The 18,219-nt window shown below is 26.6% G+C and overlaps 5 protein-coding genes across 15 annotated transcripts; 3 read left to right on the top strand and 2 right to left on the bottom strand.

Annotated features, from left to right (window-relative positions):
- Positions 1-95: 95 nt before the first annotated feature.
- Positions 96-5,385, bottom strand: LOC122575946 (DNA repair and recombination protein RAD54-like). 2 transcript variants are annotated; one of them, XM_043745486.1, is made up of 12 exons: positions 5,161-5,385; positions 4,884-5,081; positions 4,690-4,804; positions 3,096-3,305; positions 2,818-3,008; positions 2,536-2,738; positions 2,007-2,449; positions 1,655-1,916; positions 1,410-1,575; positions 920-1,325; positions 677-840; positions 96-597 (listed from the first exon to the last, which is right to left on the bottom strand). In XM_043745486.1, exons 1-12 carry the CDS (start codon positions 5,235-5,237, stop codon positions 405-407), a joined length of 2,628 nt encoding a protein of 875 aa, XP_043601421.1. In that variant the 5' UTR covers positions 5,238-5,385; the 3' UTR covers positions 96-404. The 2 variants fall into 2 exon arrangements, with proteins under 2 accessions (XP_043601421.1, XP_043601420.1); XM_043745485.1 differs by lacking the exons at positions 4,690-4,804; positions 4,884-5,081; positions 5,161-5,385 and adding an exon at positions 3,555-3,986 and having other exon boundaries at positions 98-597.
- Positions 5,386-5,509: 124 nt separating this feature from the next.
- On the top strand, positions 5,510-8,267 carry LOC122575950 (glutathione hydrolase 7-like). Of its 5 annotated transcripts, none has more exons than XM_043745499.1 (9): positions 5,510-5,681; positions 6,131-6,297; positions 6,371-6,528; positions 6,586-6,665; positions 6,730-7,002; positions 7,090-7,380; positions 7,466-7,532; positions 7,602-7,835; positions 7,908-8,267. In XM_043745499.1, exons 1-9 carry the CDS (start codon positions 5,660-5,662, stop codon positions 8,116-8,118), a joined length of 1,503 nt encoding a protein of 500 aa, XP_043601434.1. In that variant the 5' UTR covers positions 5,510-5,659; the 3' UTR covers positions 8,119-8,267. The 5 variants fall into 5 exon arrangements, with proteins under 5 accessions (XP_043601434.1, XP_043601433.1, XP_043601435.1 ...); XM_043745498.1 differs by having other exon boundaries at positions 5,571-5,852; XM_043745500.1 differs by having other exon boundaries at positions 5,573-5,901.
- Positions 8,268-8,276: 9 nt separating this feature from the next.
- On the bottom strand, positions 8,277-9,683 carry LOC122575953 (GDP-fucose transporter 1). The gene is made up of 4 exons (XM_043745508.1): positions 9,545-9,683; positions 9,251-9,455; positions 9,055-9,193; positions 8,277-8,993 (listed from the first exon to the last, which is right to left on the bottom strand). Exons 1-4 carry the CDS (start codon positions 9,607-9,609, stop codon positions 8,395-8,397), a joined length of 1,008 nt encoding a protein of 335 aa, XP_043601443.1. The 5' UTR covers positions 9,610-9,683; the 3' UTR covers positions 8,277-8,394.
- Positions 9,684-9,779: 96 nt separating this feature from the next.
- Positions 9,780-15,315, top strand: LOC122575951 (adiponectin receptor protein). 3 transcript variants are annotated; one of them, XM_043745506.1, is made up of 7 exons: positions 9,780-10,519; positions 11,879-12,149; positions 12,260-12,358; positions 12,446-12,617; positions 12,707-13,104; positions 13,212-13,376; positions 13,456-15,315. In XM_043745506.1, the coding sequence occupies exons 2-7, from the start codon at positions 11,904-11,906 to the stop codon at positions 13,588-13,590; spliced, it is 1,215 nt and encodes a 404-aa protein (XP_043601441.1). In that variant the 5' UTR covers positions 9,780-10,519; positions 11,879-11,903; the 3' UTR covers positions 13,591-15,315. The 3 variants fall into 3 exon arrangements, with proteins under 3 accessions (XP_043601441.1, XP_043601439.1, XP_043601440.1); XM_043745504.1 differs by lacking the exon at positions 9,780-10,519 and adding an exon at positions 10,996-11,164; XM_043745505.1 differs by lacking the exon at positions 9,780-10,519 and adding an exon at positions 11,278-11,733.
- Positions 15,316-15,660: 345 nt separating this feature from the next.
- On the top strand, positions 15,661-17,889 carry LOC122575955 (uncharacterized protein C3orf18-like). 4 transcript variants are annotated; one of them, XM_043745512.1, is made up of 4 exons: positions 15,663-16,415; positions 16,498-16,885; positions 17,194-17,337; positions 17,408-17,889. In XM_043745512.1, exons 2-4 carry the CDS (start codon positions 16,544-16,546, stop codon positions 17,462-17,464), a joined length of 543 nt encoding a protein of 180 aa, XP_043601447.1. In that variant the 5' UTR covers positions 15,663-16,415; positions 16,498-16,543; the 3' UTR covers positions 17,465-17,889. The 4 variants fall into 4 exon arrangements, with proteins under 4 accessions (XP_043601449.1, XP_043601447.1, XP_043601448.1 ...); XM_043745513.1 differs by having other exon boundaries at positions 15,664-16,879; XM_043745511.1 differs by having other exon boundaries at positions 15,664-16,885.
- The last annotated feature ends 330 nt before the right edge of the window (positions 17,890-18,219 follow it).

Raw genomic sequence — 18,219 nt, 5'->3', positions numbered from 1 at the left:
ATAATTTTTTAAATTAATGAAAATAATTGTATTAAAAAGGAAAAAGAAAATCAAACATTGGAACTATTAAAAATGTACAATAACTGTAATAATCTTTCATAAACAAAAATTTATTTTACATATTAATCAATTTGTGCAATTTTTATACAATTAAATTACATTTTTTTCCTGTTCTATAAAATATTTATAATAATATATTAATTATTTGTCCGTACAAACTAACTTCAATATACTCAACATACAATGTAATTTCTATTATTAAACAAATACACAATGCTTGTTATGAATTTGTTTATATAAACTTCGTCTTAACAACTTTTGTACAGAAGTATATGAAACATTGATAATATAAAAAATGTCGCCCCAATTATTAAGGTATGTGCAAATAGTTAAAAATCGTAATCTTATTTAACTTGTTCATGCGATCGATGACAGAAAACAAAAGAAATTCCACATGACCAGCATTGTCGTAATGGTATATCTGGTAAAGGTCGTGGATTATAGATGTGCCTCCAATCTGACAAATCTGAATTACAGTCAGATTGTTCGGGTGGTCCTTTTACTTCTATACCATTGACGCACCTTTTACATTTGAACCTAAAGTACGTGTAATAAATATACTTAACTAATAACTATTCATATAGACATTCATAATTTTTCATAATGTTAAGCTTACTTAGCGTGAGTATCTGATATAGTATTTTCTTCTAATTTAAATAAATCTCGTAAATCATTTAATGTAAAATGTCTTGCAACGTCTTCTTCCTGATCTACGACTGTAGAACTTAATGCTTTTTTATGCGCTTGCCTTTGAAAAATTTTTTCCTCAATAGTACCAGTCTATAACATATTTAAATGATAATATAAATGTTGATTTCTAAAAAATCAAAAATTGTTGTAAAATCTTTCTTTTACGTACACAAAGAAAACGATATATGAAACAAAGTTTTTTCTGACCATCCCTCCAAACTCTTGCCATAGCTTGATCATCATTTGCAGGATTCCAGTCAGGATCGAACATGACAAGTCGATTTGCACCAATAAGATTTAATCCACAGCCCCCAGCTTTGGAGCTGAGCATAAAAATAAAGTCATTGCTATTTGGATCATTAAATTTTTCTACTACTTTTGATCTTTTTTTAATAGTCATAGTGCCGTCTAATCTAACATAGTTATAACAACGTTTATGACACAGTTTCTCAAACAGATCGAGAGTTTGTGTATAATTAGATACCAATACAATTTTATCATTCGTCGTTGTTTTAATAGAAGCTAAGAGACAATCTAATACCATTAGCTTTCCGGATAATTCTGGCATGATTTCTCTAGAAATAAAATTATAAAGATCAATACTATAAAATAGTGGTAAATTTAGGTCAGTATTATAAAATAATTTTAATATTATGTACTTTGTGCTGTAATTTGAAGGCATTAATTTTGCAGCGTTTTCAAATCCATCAGATTTTTCCAATATTTTATCATATACCAAATCGGGATGACAACATAATTTTTTCAACAGTGTAATTGCTGCAAGTGTTGAAAAACTTTTTCCTTTTTTAGAATTGGCGGAATTTTCTATAACGAAAAAATAGACATTAATTAAATATAGAGATTTCAAGTATTTTAAATAATAACGAATTTATAAACAACAAACCTTCCATTGATTTTCTAACACTATCGCTTTGTATAAAGCTGTTATAAAGGTCAGTTTGTAGTTTTCCCATTCTTATACACACCACTAATTCATATTTTAAAGGTAAATATTTCGAAAGTAAGGCACTAGTGCGTCTAATAAGACATTTATTCACAATGCTTACTAATTCCGCTAAACGTTCCTGAGCGAGTTTACGTTCAGTATCTGTTGCAGCTGCATCTTGACCACGTAAAATTGGTATCTCGAATTTTTTTCGAAATTCCTAACAAATGAAATTTTAATATGACATTAATATTCTCGTTGAAATATTTGAAAAATATTTTAAATTTTCTAAACATATTAATTAACATACTTGTGCAGTTCCCAATAATCCTTGATTAACAAAATGTACAAGAGAGAAATATTCTAAAAGATCATTCTGGATAGGTGTTCCACTGAGTAGTACTCTTCTTTTAGCCTTTAAATTTATAAGCGCTTGATATGTTTGATTTTCAGAATTTTTTAGACGATGTCCCTCATCACATAATACGAGTCCAACTTCATCTTGATGAAGAACTTGTGCGTGTAAGCGAAAAGTTTCATAACTGATTATCAGAATAGGATTTATACACCTGCGGCCGTAAGTTTTCATAAATCCAGTAAGTTTTGTGTCGATATCTGCTTTGTTTCCACCATCAATGGCTAGTGGTTGAACTCTATTTTTCAACCATTTAAAGATCTCATTATACCAATTTTTAACTAATGAACTTGGTGCAACAATAATAGCTTTCTCTATAAGTGGTTTAGCTTCGGGTCCTACAAAATACAATTATGTAATTAACGTAATTAGCAATTAACGTAATTACATATTGTATATAATGCATAAAATAATATTATTTTACCTTGTTTTAATAGAGTCCATAACAGAGTTATACATTGTAAAGTTTTTCCAAGACCCATTTCATCTGCCATAATACACCCATAGGCACCTTCAATACGTTTTCCTGTTACACATTCATACATAAACTTTACACCTTCTCTTTGATGAGGTCTTAAAATATTACATAATAGAGGATCCACTACTACATGTACAAGTTGTTTAGATCTGAAATATAAATGAACTATTATAAAAAATTGTTGATAAAAATTAGTAATTATAAAATAAACAAAATATTTATACTTACTGATCTATTTTCAATTTTTCATGTTCAGATAATTCAGGAGGTGAATAAACAACAAGCGCATTAGCTTCCTCAGGATCATGTAAAGGTCTACGGGGACCAGATAAACGTATCCCTAATGCACGACCAGATAATTGATAACCAGGAATTGGTATCTTAAACGGTTTACTAAAGATCTTTTTCATACGTTCTTCCTATAAGTCCAATTATAATTTTTTTTGTAGATATTATGTTATTATAGGATTGTTATTAATGATTACTATTTAATGTATAATACTTACATGTTCAGAAATTACTTCATGGGTAGCTTGCACATCATTAGCAGAAAGAGCAACTGCTTTGTATTCTGGTATTTGTACATTTTTGACATTACGGCAAACCTTTTTTTTAGTTTGTTGAACTGGTGACACAACCTGACGCACTGCCACATTATTGGATATATCAAATAATAATGGGCGTTTGCCATTTTTACTGGGTGCCAAAGATCGATTCTTATATACAATAAACATAAGATTAATAAAAACAAAATAAAAATTTGTTATATAGGGTACAATAAAATTAAATCTAATAACAATGACAATAATAAGCACGAACATGTTTTTGAAAATTGAGAAAAAGAGCATTAAGATTATACTAGTACATTAATTATTACTAATTTTGTAATTTTAATATATCATTTTTCAATAAAATCTAAAGTAATTTTGATAAAAGAATTTTTAACCAATTTTATAAAAACTTACCATTTTGAAATAAGATATGTCATTTTCAAATTTCAGTGTACTTTATTTCGTAATATCATTACTCTGTAAAATTATTACTTTCCACATTTCATTTCTTGAACTAATAACTAATAAGCAATGACAATAACAAACTTTACAAGTTTCGCGGTTATACAAGTGATACAGTTCATTCTACTCTCTACCTTAGATTCTAGCACACCTATCGTCCATTATTGAAAGCTGGTACCGCACCACTGCATTTAAATCTCAAGTACGAAATGTTTAAAGAAAAAATGTTTAAAGTTAAATTTATCAGAATTAAATCTGTTGTTGATTCATATAGATATCACATATATTATATATAAATTTTTTAAATAATAATATTAATTATTTTGTTTCATGATTACGTCACTAATTTCTTTATATACAAAAACATTACATAGCAGTATAATTATAAAAATATTCCTTATGTATTTAAGAATATAAATAAATAAAATTACAGTTCTGCAAATATGTTTCCCAAAAAATTCGTATTAAAGTCATCATCATCCTTTATAATGTCTTTATTACATTTTTTATTTGAAATGTTAAAGGTGCATTTAGTAAGATCAAATAATTCGGGTATGATGTTGGGTTTTATGCCATAAGTATCTTCCAAAAATTCCAGAACAGCTACTTTATTTTGTAGATTGTTAAAAAACAACCTACTTTTTTTGGGGAGGATTTTTTCTAACATAAATACAAGGTGATGATGAAAACATATAAATTGAGTTGGTATAGTTGATGTAATATCAAGCCAATCTTGTACACAATTAAGAGGTGTAACTGAATGTCCAGAAAAAAGAGCTGGATTTGTTAAAATCCCTCTTGCAGACATCACTGCATCACAATTACTTTCTTTATAGAGCTTTTCTGCACTTTCTAAACTTTTTACATCTCCATTAGCAATGAGAGGTAACTTCACACTGTCTCTTACTAATTTTAAATTATATAGATCAATTGGTTCACATCTCATTTCTGGAGTTCTAGCATGAACAGTAAGAAATGAAGCACCTGCTTTTTCAAGAATTCTACAGAAATCAATAGTTTTTTGAATATCCTTCAATAATCTAATCTTTACAGACACAGTGAAAGGATATGGAATACGATTTCTCACTTGATATATTAAATCTTTTACAAGATCTGGTTTCTTAAGTAAGTCAGCTCCATACCCATCTTTTAATGCCCAACGCTGAGGGCACCCACAATTTAAGTCAACTCCATTACAATATCTATAGAAAAATAATTCATTAGGCATACAAACCAATATTGATTATCAGATATTAGTCTTAACATTTTGGATGAACTTACGGGGCGACCAGTTCTGTTGCATTAAGAAAGTCATATACATTTTTAGCAGCAAATTGAACAACTAATGGCTTATCCCCATTATTAGTTGAAAACTCATTATCTCTGGCTTTTTCAGATTGTACAAATGAATCAGCTAAGATCATAGGTGTAAAACATATATCACAATCATACTGTCTTACTAAAGTTCGAAACTGTAATCTGTTAATATTTATATTATTTTTTTATTTTCATATACTGAAAAAATACTACAAATACAGTAATGTTTATTATCACTTACTTGCTGTATCTAACCATTGGTGCACATACTTTTATCATTCTTGGTTCTTTTAACATTTCTGCTATATCAATGGACATTTTTATTTATATTTTGTATTTTATTTCAAAGAAAAATATTAAATGTAATATACATATGTATATAATATAACAAATTGTTTCTGCGTAGAATATTCTGGCAAAAAATAAGACTAATTATTTTTTATATAAATTTTGTTCCTTTTCTTTATTTAGGAATAAAGCAATAGACACAATTTTTTGTTAAATAACATAAGCATGTAATTAAACAAACTTTTTAATGTAGCAGTAATATGAATAAGTGTTTTAAAATACTTTCGATTATATTCCATTATTCTTACAGTACAAAAAATCAGTTAAATTTACAGTTAGAGAAAAGTATACACTGTCTATAATATGATATAGATACATTGTCTGCATACCATTAAACAATTTCACGTACATTTAATTCTTCTTAATCAGTATTCGAATTAATTCATGTATTTATGATGCGCTATAATAATTCTTGTAAGTACCATTTATTTCATTTGTTTTCTTATTGTTATTATAAACATTCGAAAAATTTTATTTATACGTAACCTTATTACGCTCATTAGCATTTATTTACGAGCATGTGATATTTTTCGAAAGAAATGTGAAACACAATGTTTATTGCTTTGATTACTACATTTTTTACATGTACTTACATAGTTTGATATTAAATAAAAATTAATGTTTACTATAAATAGTAATTATTCTTAGCAGTCACCTTTTAAACTACATTTATCTTAACCTTCATTTGTTATTTCTCACAATAATTTCATTAAGTATAAAATTTTCTTGTATCTTTATACACACAAAAATTTTGAAACATATTACAAAAGTATCTTATTATTACTGTTTTAATTATTATTACTGTGTTACTTAACACAGTATGTTGTAAGAAATCCTATCATATATTATTTTAATTTTTAAAGGCTCTGGAGAAGAATGTCCTTTAACAAAAAGTAGAAGTTACAAATACACATTAACTATGTATTGTGGAGATGGTTTAAAATTCATTATAAGCTGTTTCACCATTTTGACAATTTCTATTACAACAACATTAATTTTACAAATATTATATGCTGATGGGAGCCCACAGGTACTTAAATTAATATAAAAAACATATCATACAACAAACTATAGATGTTATGTGTAATGTTATATTATTTCAGAATACTGCTGGTGTACATGGTGCTGTTGCAACAGATTATACAAATTGTTCACAAATTGGAACCAAAATATTACGGAAAGGTGGTAATGCAATAGATGCAGCTATAGCAGCTACTATTTGTATGACAGTAGTTGCTCCACATAAGACTGGTCTGGGTGGGTAAGTTATATATGTAATTTTATTAATAATTATAATAATTTATAATTATTATTTTAGAGGTGGTTATATGATGTTATATAATCATAAAGAACAGACGGAACCAATTATTATTGATTTTGCTAATAATACAATTAAAGGTATGTATTTGAATAATATTTTAAAAAATATTTCAGATCTTACATTATTTGTATTGTATGTTAGACAATTTTTTACAAAATGGAATACGTATACCAGCAGTATTAAGAGGATTAGAATATGCACATACATTAAAAGGTAAACTACCATGGAGTGAAATTGTTAAACCTTCTGTATCTTTAGCCAAAGAAGGATTTGTTGTATCAAAGGAGCTAGCAAGTGAAGTATCAAAAAATATTGATTATGAAATTTTATATGGGCACATTAGTGCAGGAGATATACTAAAGTTACACGATCTTAGCAATTTGTTAAATGCTGTAGGACTGGAAGGAACTAATGGTACAGTAATTTTATCATTATTATAACTAAATTAAAATTTTTATATTAATATTTTCTAATACATTTACTTACTTGTTTCTTTTTTAGTATTATACAATGGAACTTTTTCACAAAAGCTTCTACATGATAGAATTAAACTATCAAAGCTACTTCCACAGTTAGTAAATTATAAACCTGATGTATATATAGCAAAAAAGTCAAGCTTTTATAAACATGTAATATATTATCCTCCACATATGTCATTATTAAAATCAATGATTGCAGCACTGGAAGATCTTAACATATCTACTGATAATGCATCCATAGTAGGAGCAGATATACAAGTAGCTAAAACATTAATAAATTCAGTATCAATACCATTACAATTAAAACAACATGGTTTGTTATATTTCACTGTTTTCATTTTAAAATATATATAAATACGTTTTACAGCAATGTTGATTTCATACCGTAATAATTTTAGTTGAAGAAGAAAGATATACTGGAGTTGTTGCAATGGATTGGGAAGATACTTATGTTTGTATTATAACGTTAGTATTATATTGATTTAATATATTTCGTTGAATAAATTTAGTGATATACATGTACACTTCTTACAGTGGACTTGGTGCACCATTTGGTCTTGGATATATGTCAACTGTTGGCTTCCTGCTAGATAAAGCTGATACCAATAATACCTTATCTATGCTTGTTCCCATAATCTTTCATAATGAAAAAGCATTATGTGGATTAAGAGGAGTGTTTGGAACTGATGATACATTAATTATTGGACAATTATTGTACAGTATTATAGTGCGTCAATTAAATGTTTCTGAAGCTATTGAATATCCAAGGTAGAAAATAGATTTTATCTTTTATAATATAAAAGTGGAAATGTTATTTCTTAACCACAATTTATTGTTTAGGTATTATTTTTCATCAGATGGATTTGTGATAGAAAATGATCCAAAACATTCTATAGATACATTAATGCGAAATCAATTAAACTTAATAGTACCAGCACCACAATTAAAGACTGATTCAGTATTAAAAAGCGTGAATGCAATCATAAAAAGGAAAGATCTAATGTCAAGTCATTCAGATAGTCGTGGAGGTGGCCTTGCATCAAGATTTTAATAATTTATTCATTTATACTTTTTTTTTATTAAATATGTTTATATATTTCGTATATTTATATATAATAAAGTGAGATCTTTTATGATGTTCTGAATTCTAATCCTAATTAAGATTAGATAATTTTATAAAATAAATGGAATGAAAAATAATTTATACTGTTTTATAAAAATAATTAATTTTATTTTCTTAACTATTTTTATATAAATCTTATACAATAAAATGTAATCTATGTTATATATATGATCTGAATATGAAATGTTTAAATGATAAATTCATTCACATTTTGTCACCTTGCAATTGCTGCTTTTCTTCTTTGTATTCTCTACTTATATCAAGTTGTCTCAATCTAGCATACATTGCACTAGCACTAAGTACAACAAAGTTACTTATCCACCACATGAATGATTTCTTTTCATCAAACCAATAAGTTGCTAAAACTGTTTGTGCACAAGCTTTAGCAGTTCCGCTAATATTGTGTGTTAAAGGAGATGTTACTTTTATTTGAAGTGCTGTAGCAAAACCAATAGCAAATCCACAAATACCACCAACAATCATAGCCAACCAAAAATATGAAGATCCAATCTTATCATAATTGTACACTGTAATATGTTCTCCATTCGCTAACATTAATGGAATAAATATAATGACACTATATGCATTGTTACAATAAGAGAGTAACCAAATATCTTGATTTAATGTAGGAAGAACTTGTTTCATGTGAATGGAATATAAAGAAAGAGTTAACGATCCTAGTACACCAAAAATTGTTCCCAGAACAGATAGAGAACCAGCAATGTGTTCTTGATCCACACCAAGCCAGAATCCAATAACAATAAATGCACAGCATGCAATACAATTTATGGAAGTCTTTTGACCTGTAAAATTTTTATAAGTTATTATACTTGCCCAAATTGTTTTATTTTCAGAAGTTCTTACCTAGCATAAGGTATGTGAAAATAACATTAAATACAGTTGTTAGTGAACGTCCTGTGTAATAAAATGAAACGTCAACATATTTTAAACATAAGTTGTTGGTTGCAATCATTCCAGTAAATAGGAGAGACAATGGTAATACCTATAAATATATAGAGAATAGCAAAGGTATAATTATTATCAAAAAATTATAATTTACCTTTCTAAGGGTTTCTTTGGTATATGGATTACCAATTGGAAATTTAATATATTTTGGGAACCATTTTGATAAATTACTAAGAATTACACACATAACTAAAGATACTATACATTGGCACCATGTTATAAAAAGAGGTGCATCCAAATTTATAGTATTACTGGATAAAAGAGTTTTATTTATAAATACAGTCAATATAGAAATTATCCTGCAAAGGTATTTAATCAATTATATGTACAAAGTAACAGAAATTAAGCAACTTCATTTGTTACTAAAAAATAATTTAGGTGAACTTACCAATAATTTGTAACCACAATTGCAATATATATAAATTTTGTCAATAATCCAGTTTCTAACAACATTTTTTAAATATATTTATTTATATAAGTTAAATATTACATTACAATAATTACTATATTTTAATATTAAACTATATTAAAACTATTAAAGTATTGAATATCAAAAAATGTTGATTCTTTATCAACTTTTTAATAGATCATTACAATAATATAGTACTCTGATTTTACAATTTTAATATATTTTTTAATGAATATAATTTTTTATGACAAGTAATAAATAATACTATTTAAACATTTTGATGTAAGCACTTTAAATATATAAATTTTTATTAAATAATCTATAGCTATGAAATAGCATATGTTTTATCATTTTTAGTCTGTTATCAGTGCGTAACCTTTTTGAGGTTATGTTTCACATAACCCATTGCTCACTACTAATCTATGACATTAACATTAATTATGATTTTTGATCTCGATATTCACGATCATATAAACAGATCTCGATACCTGACACTCATGTACCGAAGCCTAGGAAAAGCAATCCGAAAATTGAATCGCAGAAAATCAACATGGAAGACAAGAAAATCTCCTTTCTGCGCATGCGTGACATGCGATTAATATTTCAGACAAAGATAGAGACACTCTACTCATCTCTATCTGTTTCGCAAAAACGCGAACTTTGTTGACTGTCCATGTTGATTTTTCACGACTAGACACGACTCAATTTTTGGGTGGTTTTTCCCTAGCAAGTGTCGAGATTTGCTTATATGATCGTGAGTGCGATCATTACTCTAGAATCTAGAATAATCATATGTACATATATGTTTCATTATATGCACTATTCTAGTATTCAGTATATTTTTAGTTTAGTTAATAATTATATTTATACGTAAATGTTTATTTCCTATTTTTATAAATACACTTTCATCTTAAATAAAGATGCTAACATATTTTTTAAAAACATACTTTTATAGTAAGTAGATATATATTTACATTTATTATTTTAATTATTCCTATGGATAATTATCACAGATAAAAACAAACGATGAATTCATATGCGTCATATGTAATTCTTTTGTGTACTTATCTGACATAGCTTATTGTATTTTTTAATTAAGGATACATAAGTTTACTTAAATAAGAAATTTCATTATCTTGTTAAGTTCTTTAATTAATTTTATACTAAAAATAAGTCTTCATATTAAAGTAATATATTTTAAAAATAATTAATCGAATTAAATTTTATAATAGAAATTTTAATTGAAAACGAATGTAAATATATTAATATCTATTTCGCCTTGATGAATTTCTTAACACATAATGTAGTTGTACAATTTACGCACATGTTTAATAGATAGTAAATTATAGTCGCAAAGTGGATATCGCTACTGACTACTGACAATTGTACATATGTATATGTTGACACGTGGTATCTATGTAGTATTCGGGTATTTCCGTCTATTGTCGTAACGATGAACAACCAAAATTAGTACTTGCGTAAAAATCATCTATATCTCTCATGAAACATGTTTTGAATTATTTCAATTTATTTACTATTGGAAAACTTTAAATATCTATGGCGTCAATGTAACAGTTTTGAAGAATTGTCATATAACGGGTATGTTGGCATATCAAATGCAATATCTTCTATTCAATCTGTTAATTGAACTTTGTACTACGTATTTGTGAAATTTATTTCTTCTGTTGTGGTTTCTCGTTTATTATAAAATTACAGTTTTCAAATATGTATTGAATATAAGTGGTTTTTTTATTATATAATGATCATACGCACAATGATTATGACATTTCGATATAATTCCTAATTTCTATTTGGAAATATGTATACATAGTTGTCATTTAACTTTTACATGTTAACTAAATTATTATTTATTGCCATTTCGCAATAATCATCATATGTGTACATTTATGTAATTCACTCTGATAAGAAGTCATGACCTTGGCAATTACTTATTAGCTTTTTTAAAAATCGAACTATATAGTCAGTTAATAGTGCGAAGCTGAATAAATTAATTGATTTCTATTTTCGTGAACCCATTAATTTAAGAACTTAATTATTATATTATGTTTTATTTTTTAATCGAGTCCTATAATTAAATTGAAATAATCTCGAAATAAATATATTTATTATCGGGAAATTTATAATTTCTTAATACATGTAATTACAGGGTAAATCGCTTTCTATTTAATATTGTGTATTAACGTTTATTAATGCGCAATATCATTTTTCGATTTTATATTATTCTAAACATGCAAATTTGACATTAATATTTAAATCATAACATTTATCTTTGTGATCACTTATATGTTTTAGAAATTAGTAATTAAAATTCCACAACATGTCACAATATGAGGATGTTATTGTGGAAGACAAAAGGAGTGATGATAGTGTGATACCAGAATCAGAGATTCGGCATAGAATCCCATGGAGCGAACGCGTGTTATTAAACAGTGAAATACCAGGCTTACATGAAGTTAAAGAGCTATTGGAAGATGACGATGCAAGCTGTTTAGCAGAAGAAGAAGATGGAGTTGGTTGTCCATTACCTTCAACTCCTGAAGATGATCATCTTCTGGATTGTGAGGTATATAATCATAATTCTAATTACTAGCAATACTTGTCAATAGGTTATCCCATATCATGCATTAGTCAAAAAAGGAATCAGATCATAGATTTTAGTGTTTCCTTTTACAGATGACAGAAGTGTTAAAAGCTGGTGTGTTAAGTGATGAAATTGATCTTGGTGCATTAGCACATAATGCTGCAGAACAAGCAGAAGAATTTGTTCGTAAGGTATCTAAAAGTTATATGTTTGTATCTTTATGTTACGAATTAGTAAATAATTTTTTATTTACAATATTAACTGTCTACTTTTTAAAGGTTTGGGAAGCATCCTGGAAGCAATGTCATTTCAGAAATCTTCCAAAGTGGTTGCAGGATAATGATTTCTTACATGCTGGTCACAGACCACCTTTACCATCTTTTTATGCTTGTTTTAAAAGTATATTTCGAATTCATACAGAGACAGGAAATATTTGGACTCATTTACTTGGTAAAATTTAATATTTTTCCTGGAAGATATTTAAATTTGCTTCTTCAATGATTTTTCTAGGAGATTAATATGTTTCATTTTTTCCATAGGATGTGTGGCATTTATTGGTATTGCTATCTTCTTTATAACACAACCTCCTATAGAAATACAATTGGAAGAAAAATTGGTATTTGGTACCTTCTTTGCCGGTGCTATTATATGTCTAGGAATGTCATTTGCCTTTCATACTGTACACTGCCACAGTGAATGTGTTGGAAAGTTGTTTTCAAAATTAGATTACTGTGGAATAGCTATGTTAATTATGGGTAGTTTTGTACCATGGCTTTACTATGGTTTTTACTGTGATTATCAACCTAAGCTTATTTATTTATCAGTAGTTGTAATACTTGGTGTAACGAGTATCGTCGTATCATTGTGGGAACGATTTGGTGAACCAAGTTACAGGCCATTAAGGGCAGGCGTTTTTATGGGATTTGGTCTTAGTGGAGTGAGTAGTGCGTGCTATATTACATTCCTGTGACAAACAACTTGTTAGAAATGATAAATTGTATTAAATAATACACCATAATTAAGATATTACATTTTTCTCTTTAGGTAATACCAGCAGTACATTATGCTATTGCAGAGGGTTGGTTTAAGGCAATTAGTCAGGCATCTCTTGGATGGTTAATATTAATGGGATGTTTGTATATATTAGGTGCAATGTTTTATGCATTAAGAGTACCTGAACGATTTTTCCCCGGCAAGTTCGATATTTGGGTAAATATTTATTTTTGTTCTTTTAAGTGTACTTGCTAGTCATCAATTTCATGAATTTCTAAATTACCATACTATCCAGTTTCAGAGTCATCAAATCTTCCACGTGTTAGTAATTGCAGCAGCTTTTGTTCATTACCACGGAATAACAGAGATGGCTATGTATAGAATGACAATAGGAGATTGTACAAATCCATCGCAGGTGATGGCTTTTTAATTATGCAATGAGCATATAATATCGTGTTGTTGGATTTCACATTATGTACCTTTATTGAGACTTAAAAAGATTCCTAAATCTTTGTATGTTGGTAGATCTGTACTACAAAAGAACTGCTGGAAACAATATCATGAAAATGAATAACACAAGATTTTCCTTCTAGTTCATCATAATTAAAAAAGAATTTTCAAGAAAATTTACAAAGATTTAAATAATGAAGTACAATATGTGATAATGAAGATTATTAATAATGAATTTATAACATTTAATTAAATGAAACTTTTTGCACTTTCGTAATTCTGAATTCATGGAAAATATAGTTAACTTTGTATTAAGTTCAACGTTTAAAACGTTTACCAAAAATTTCGGCAGTACAAAATAACAAATAATAATTATTTGCACTTGTTGTTTCTTCCTTTATATGAATAATTTATTTAAATAATGTAATTTCCTTGTGCAATGACTTCACTATATACTAAATGAATATAAAGTTATAAATATTATTTTATCAACTGATAACGACTGATTTCTTGTTTCGTGCAGTTCTCTTACTTATTGAAAACAAGTTGAAAAAAATTGTATGAAAACGAAACAGAGTACAGATATATGGCAACGAACAAAACTTAATATAATTAAGATTTAGGAACTAATTGCAAATACAGATGATTTTATAGTATAAGCACTATAAAAGTTATAATATATTTTGAACACTGTTAAAGCAATGAAAACTATTTATTGTAACGATTGTGTGTAAATTATATAAATTCAACTTTTTTTGCGTCACACATGGACATAGAAAGTAAAACATTAATTTCTTTCAGTGTTTATATCTTCAAAATTTATTATGTATTATAATTTGTGTTTTGACTTTCTATTCCCTATATTGATCACAAGAAGGATTTCCACTTTTTAATATTAGTAAAATAACTTTTATTGTCCCATTTTCTTGCTAAACTTTTCAATTCATAACTTTTTATCTATCTTTTCTATGTAAATCTACGTTTATGTAAAATATACATTTCATTGTAGATCTGTTGTTCTTTAGTATAAAAAGTGTTGAATACTTTTGTTATTATTGTAGGGTCTAGTACTAATATAAAGAGATATTGTTGAACTTTTTACATAAATAATTCTTACTATTGGTAAATTAATAAAGGAGGAAGTTATGAATTTCATATGTAAAAAGACAATTATCCTACTTTATGTAATTTCCCAAAAATATATTTTTCTAAATAAATATTGTAGTATCATTTGTGAACTATTTAAATTGTACTAGAAATATCTTTATCCACTGTAATAAGTGACAATCGAGATATTCAGATGAAAAAATATAAGGTTTATAAAATCAATTAATTTATGTTAAATGGAAAAGGAAGCTGTTTCATTAATTATGTAACATATAAAAAAATCTAAATCTTGTCATTAAAAATAATAAGCTACTAATTGAATTTATGTTTCAGCATATTTGTATATGTAATTTAATTTTACTATTAGATTAAATAGTTACAGTGAACAGAAAAAAATTGTGGTTGATTCATTTACTTATTTATGCTCTAATAAGAATTGTTAGATCTGTAATTTCTATCATTTTTCCAAATTAAGATTGGAAATAATTCTGACGATCTTCTATGTTTTTGGTGTATAAAATAATATTTATATATAAAGTATTTGTAAACATGTAAAAAAATATTAAAAATTTTATAATAAAAATAATTGTTCATCTTATATGAAACCTTATTTATTAAGAATTTGTACATATATAATTATTAATTTATTTTTAATTTAAAAATACTAAATAAATAAATGTTTACTTATAAAATAAAAATTGCTATTGCTTATTGTAACTATGCGTTTATAAAGTAAGTAAATAATCTGAATTGTGTAAATAAATGTACAAATTATCAATGACATATATGACATTTATAATTTTAACAAATCACTCGAAATTTATGTATTTCTACGTATAAATATCCAATTTAAATAAAAAATTCAAATTATTCAACTATTTCATACATTACGATATTACGAAAGATATTAAAATCGATATGAAAAAATATCTCGATAAGACATCGATAGATAGTATGGTTCATTTCGTTATAGTTTGGCACATACGCTTTCATAACAAGTTATACAACATACATATAGTGTATCTATGAAAGAAAACTGTATTGCGATTTGCGATATTGAAATGAAATGTTAAAACTAAAAGAGAAAACACAATTACAGAAACATTTGCTTTTGTGTAAGGGATGAATATCATGTCCCGAACAGAACTATGGTCTATTTGTAGAATCAATGAATCAGGGAAAGAATATTTATTTCGACAAATCAGTCATAAGAAAGATGAAAACACATAATTATATCTTAAACATATTTTAATATTTTTGTCACGAGTGATCAATGAATTGTTAAGAGAAAACAAAATTTGCGGAAAAAGTGCACAAATATTAAGTCGACATCATTAATGGAACAAAATTCTTATTGCATTTTACTGATAGTATAACACGAAAATTGATCAAAATGAATAATTGTTCACTCGTTTACGAAGTTAAATCGATGAAAGTGATTTTCATTTCAAACGGTTTATATTTTATAATCGCGGATATCGTGAAATAAAAAGTGATGTACTTGTCTACTATGTCTATTCAAAGCACATAGAATTATAGTGTCTCATATAATGATATATTGATATGTCGATGTTGTACACACACATATATATATGTGTATTGATACATTAATAACAAACAATATTTACTGTTATGCTCCTTGTACATTATGTTCACTATATTTCATACAACAAAGTAAAACGAGTGACAATAGAAAGTGTATGCTTTGAAAAATTTCAATTTCTGTAGGATAAAATATAAATAATGTTGATATTAACGAGTTCTTTTCCAATATATTTAGAGTTATATCTCACAAAAGGTTGAATACAATTTTGTAATTAACAGCAATGAATGAGATGAACTCAACAAGTGTTACAAATTCTATAACATCTGGAATACTACTTGACAGCATTAAAAATTACACTACCACCATGGCGATTAATACATCCAGTGAAATATCTGAAGCATATATGAATTCTACAGAAGAAAATGGATTGTGGAATGTTTCTAAACCTATAACATCATTGCCTAATAATACACTAATTTCATTTGAAGCTTCAAGTACCAATACATATGTATCTACAACAACAGAAATTTTTGATGAATTTGGCCCACCTGATGGAATAGAATACATTTTTGTACCACTTGGTGTAGTGGTCTTTGTTATTGTATTATCAGCTGTGGTATGGGTAGCGATATCACTTTTGTATTTAAATCTTAATCTTTTAACTTTCATTTGCAGAAACAAAAAAAAAAGTATAAAATATTCAGCAAATTATAATACTTGGATAAATGTTTCTACATTAGGTATTATTACCTTTTTGTAGTATAGTTTAAGTTTGTTGGTCAGTTAATGTTGTAATTTACATTTAAAATTTTATTAGTTTGTAGCTTCTCCTATTAAAAGTAACTTCTTTTATTATTAAAAACAAAGTTAGATGATTGCATAATATTTGATAAAATATAGATGTTTTAACAATGTATAATACTTTTAAAGGTGATAATTATCTCAAGGAAAAGAAAATTGGAACGTTTAAGACATAGACTTATGCCAATGTATAATTTTGATCCTGGTGAAGAAGAGGAAGATGACTGGGAAACTGAATTATTAGAAGAATGTTATAATAATCATCAAAGACGTGTATGTATAAAAATCTATATATTCAAATTGATAAACATATATTGTTAGTATAGAATACTTTATCTTACAGCAAGGATATCAATCTATGGATACAGAAGAAAATGCAGAACTCTTTGGAAATCATTGACGAAATATTTATAATAGTCTTTTAAAACCTTTATATTATCTACAATTGTCTTAGATTTAAAAAATCACACTATTTAGTAGATTTATATATTTATTTAACATTTAAATAGTTTGTATATAACTTTCAATTCAAGGGATAAAATTTAAATTCATAAATTTTATATGAGGAAGGGTATTCCAGAATATATTTAAATATTAGAGAGTTTATCCTATCACAAAAATTACGTGAAAATACTATAGAATTTATTTTGTTTGTTTCAATAAGATAATATCCATAAAATGAATAATGCTTAATTTAAAAATTCCATGATAGAGAATTAATGAGACCAAAATGGCTAAGACTTCATTTTATCATTAATATTTATTGTATACTGTTTATAACAGCTTTTCATAAAAGTACAATTTTTGCTATGTACTTGAATTTAACTTATGTATATTTTTTTTCATATCCTTTCCTTCGAAGATACGAATTTTGTTCTATTTATATTTAATATTAGAAAATTCTAGTAATAGAAAATAAAAAAAATTAGGTACTTAATGTTCAACAAAAAGTTACAAGTATACTTCCAAATATTACCAACAATTTCTTCCTAAGTAGTTATGAATAGATATTATCTGATGTTGTTAAATTTCTTTTCTCTAAGTATTGATTACATAGTATAAAAAGATTAAATATTAAATAGTTTCAAACATAATTTTTAAGAAGACCAATTGAGAATGCATGAAGATGTATTGTTAACATTGTAACATAGTAAC

This window comes from Bombus pyrosoma, linkage group LG15, assembly GCF_014825855.1.
Source record: "Bombus pyrosoma isolate SC7728 linkage group LG15, ASM1482585v1, whole genome shotgun sequence".
Lineage (NCBI taxonomy): Eukaryota > Metazoa > Arthropoda > Insecta > Hymenoptera > Apidae > Bombus > Bombus pyrosoma.
Note: the sequence above shows the minus strand (reverse complement) of the source record. Positions and strands in the feature narration are given on the sequence as shown.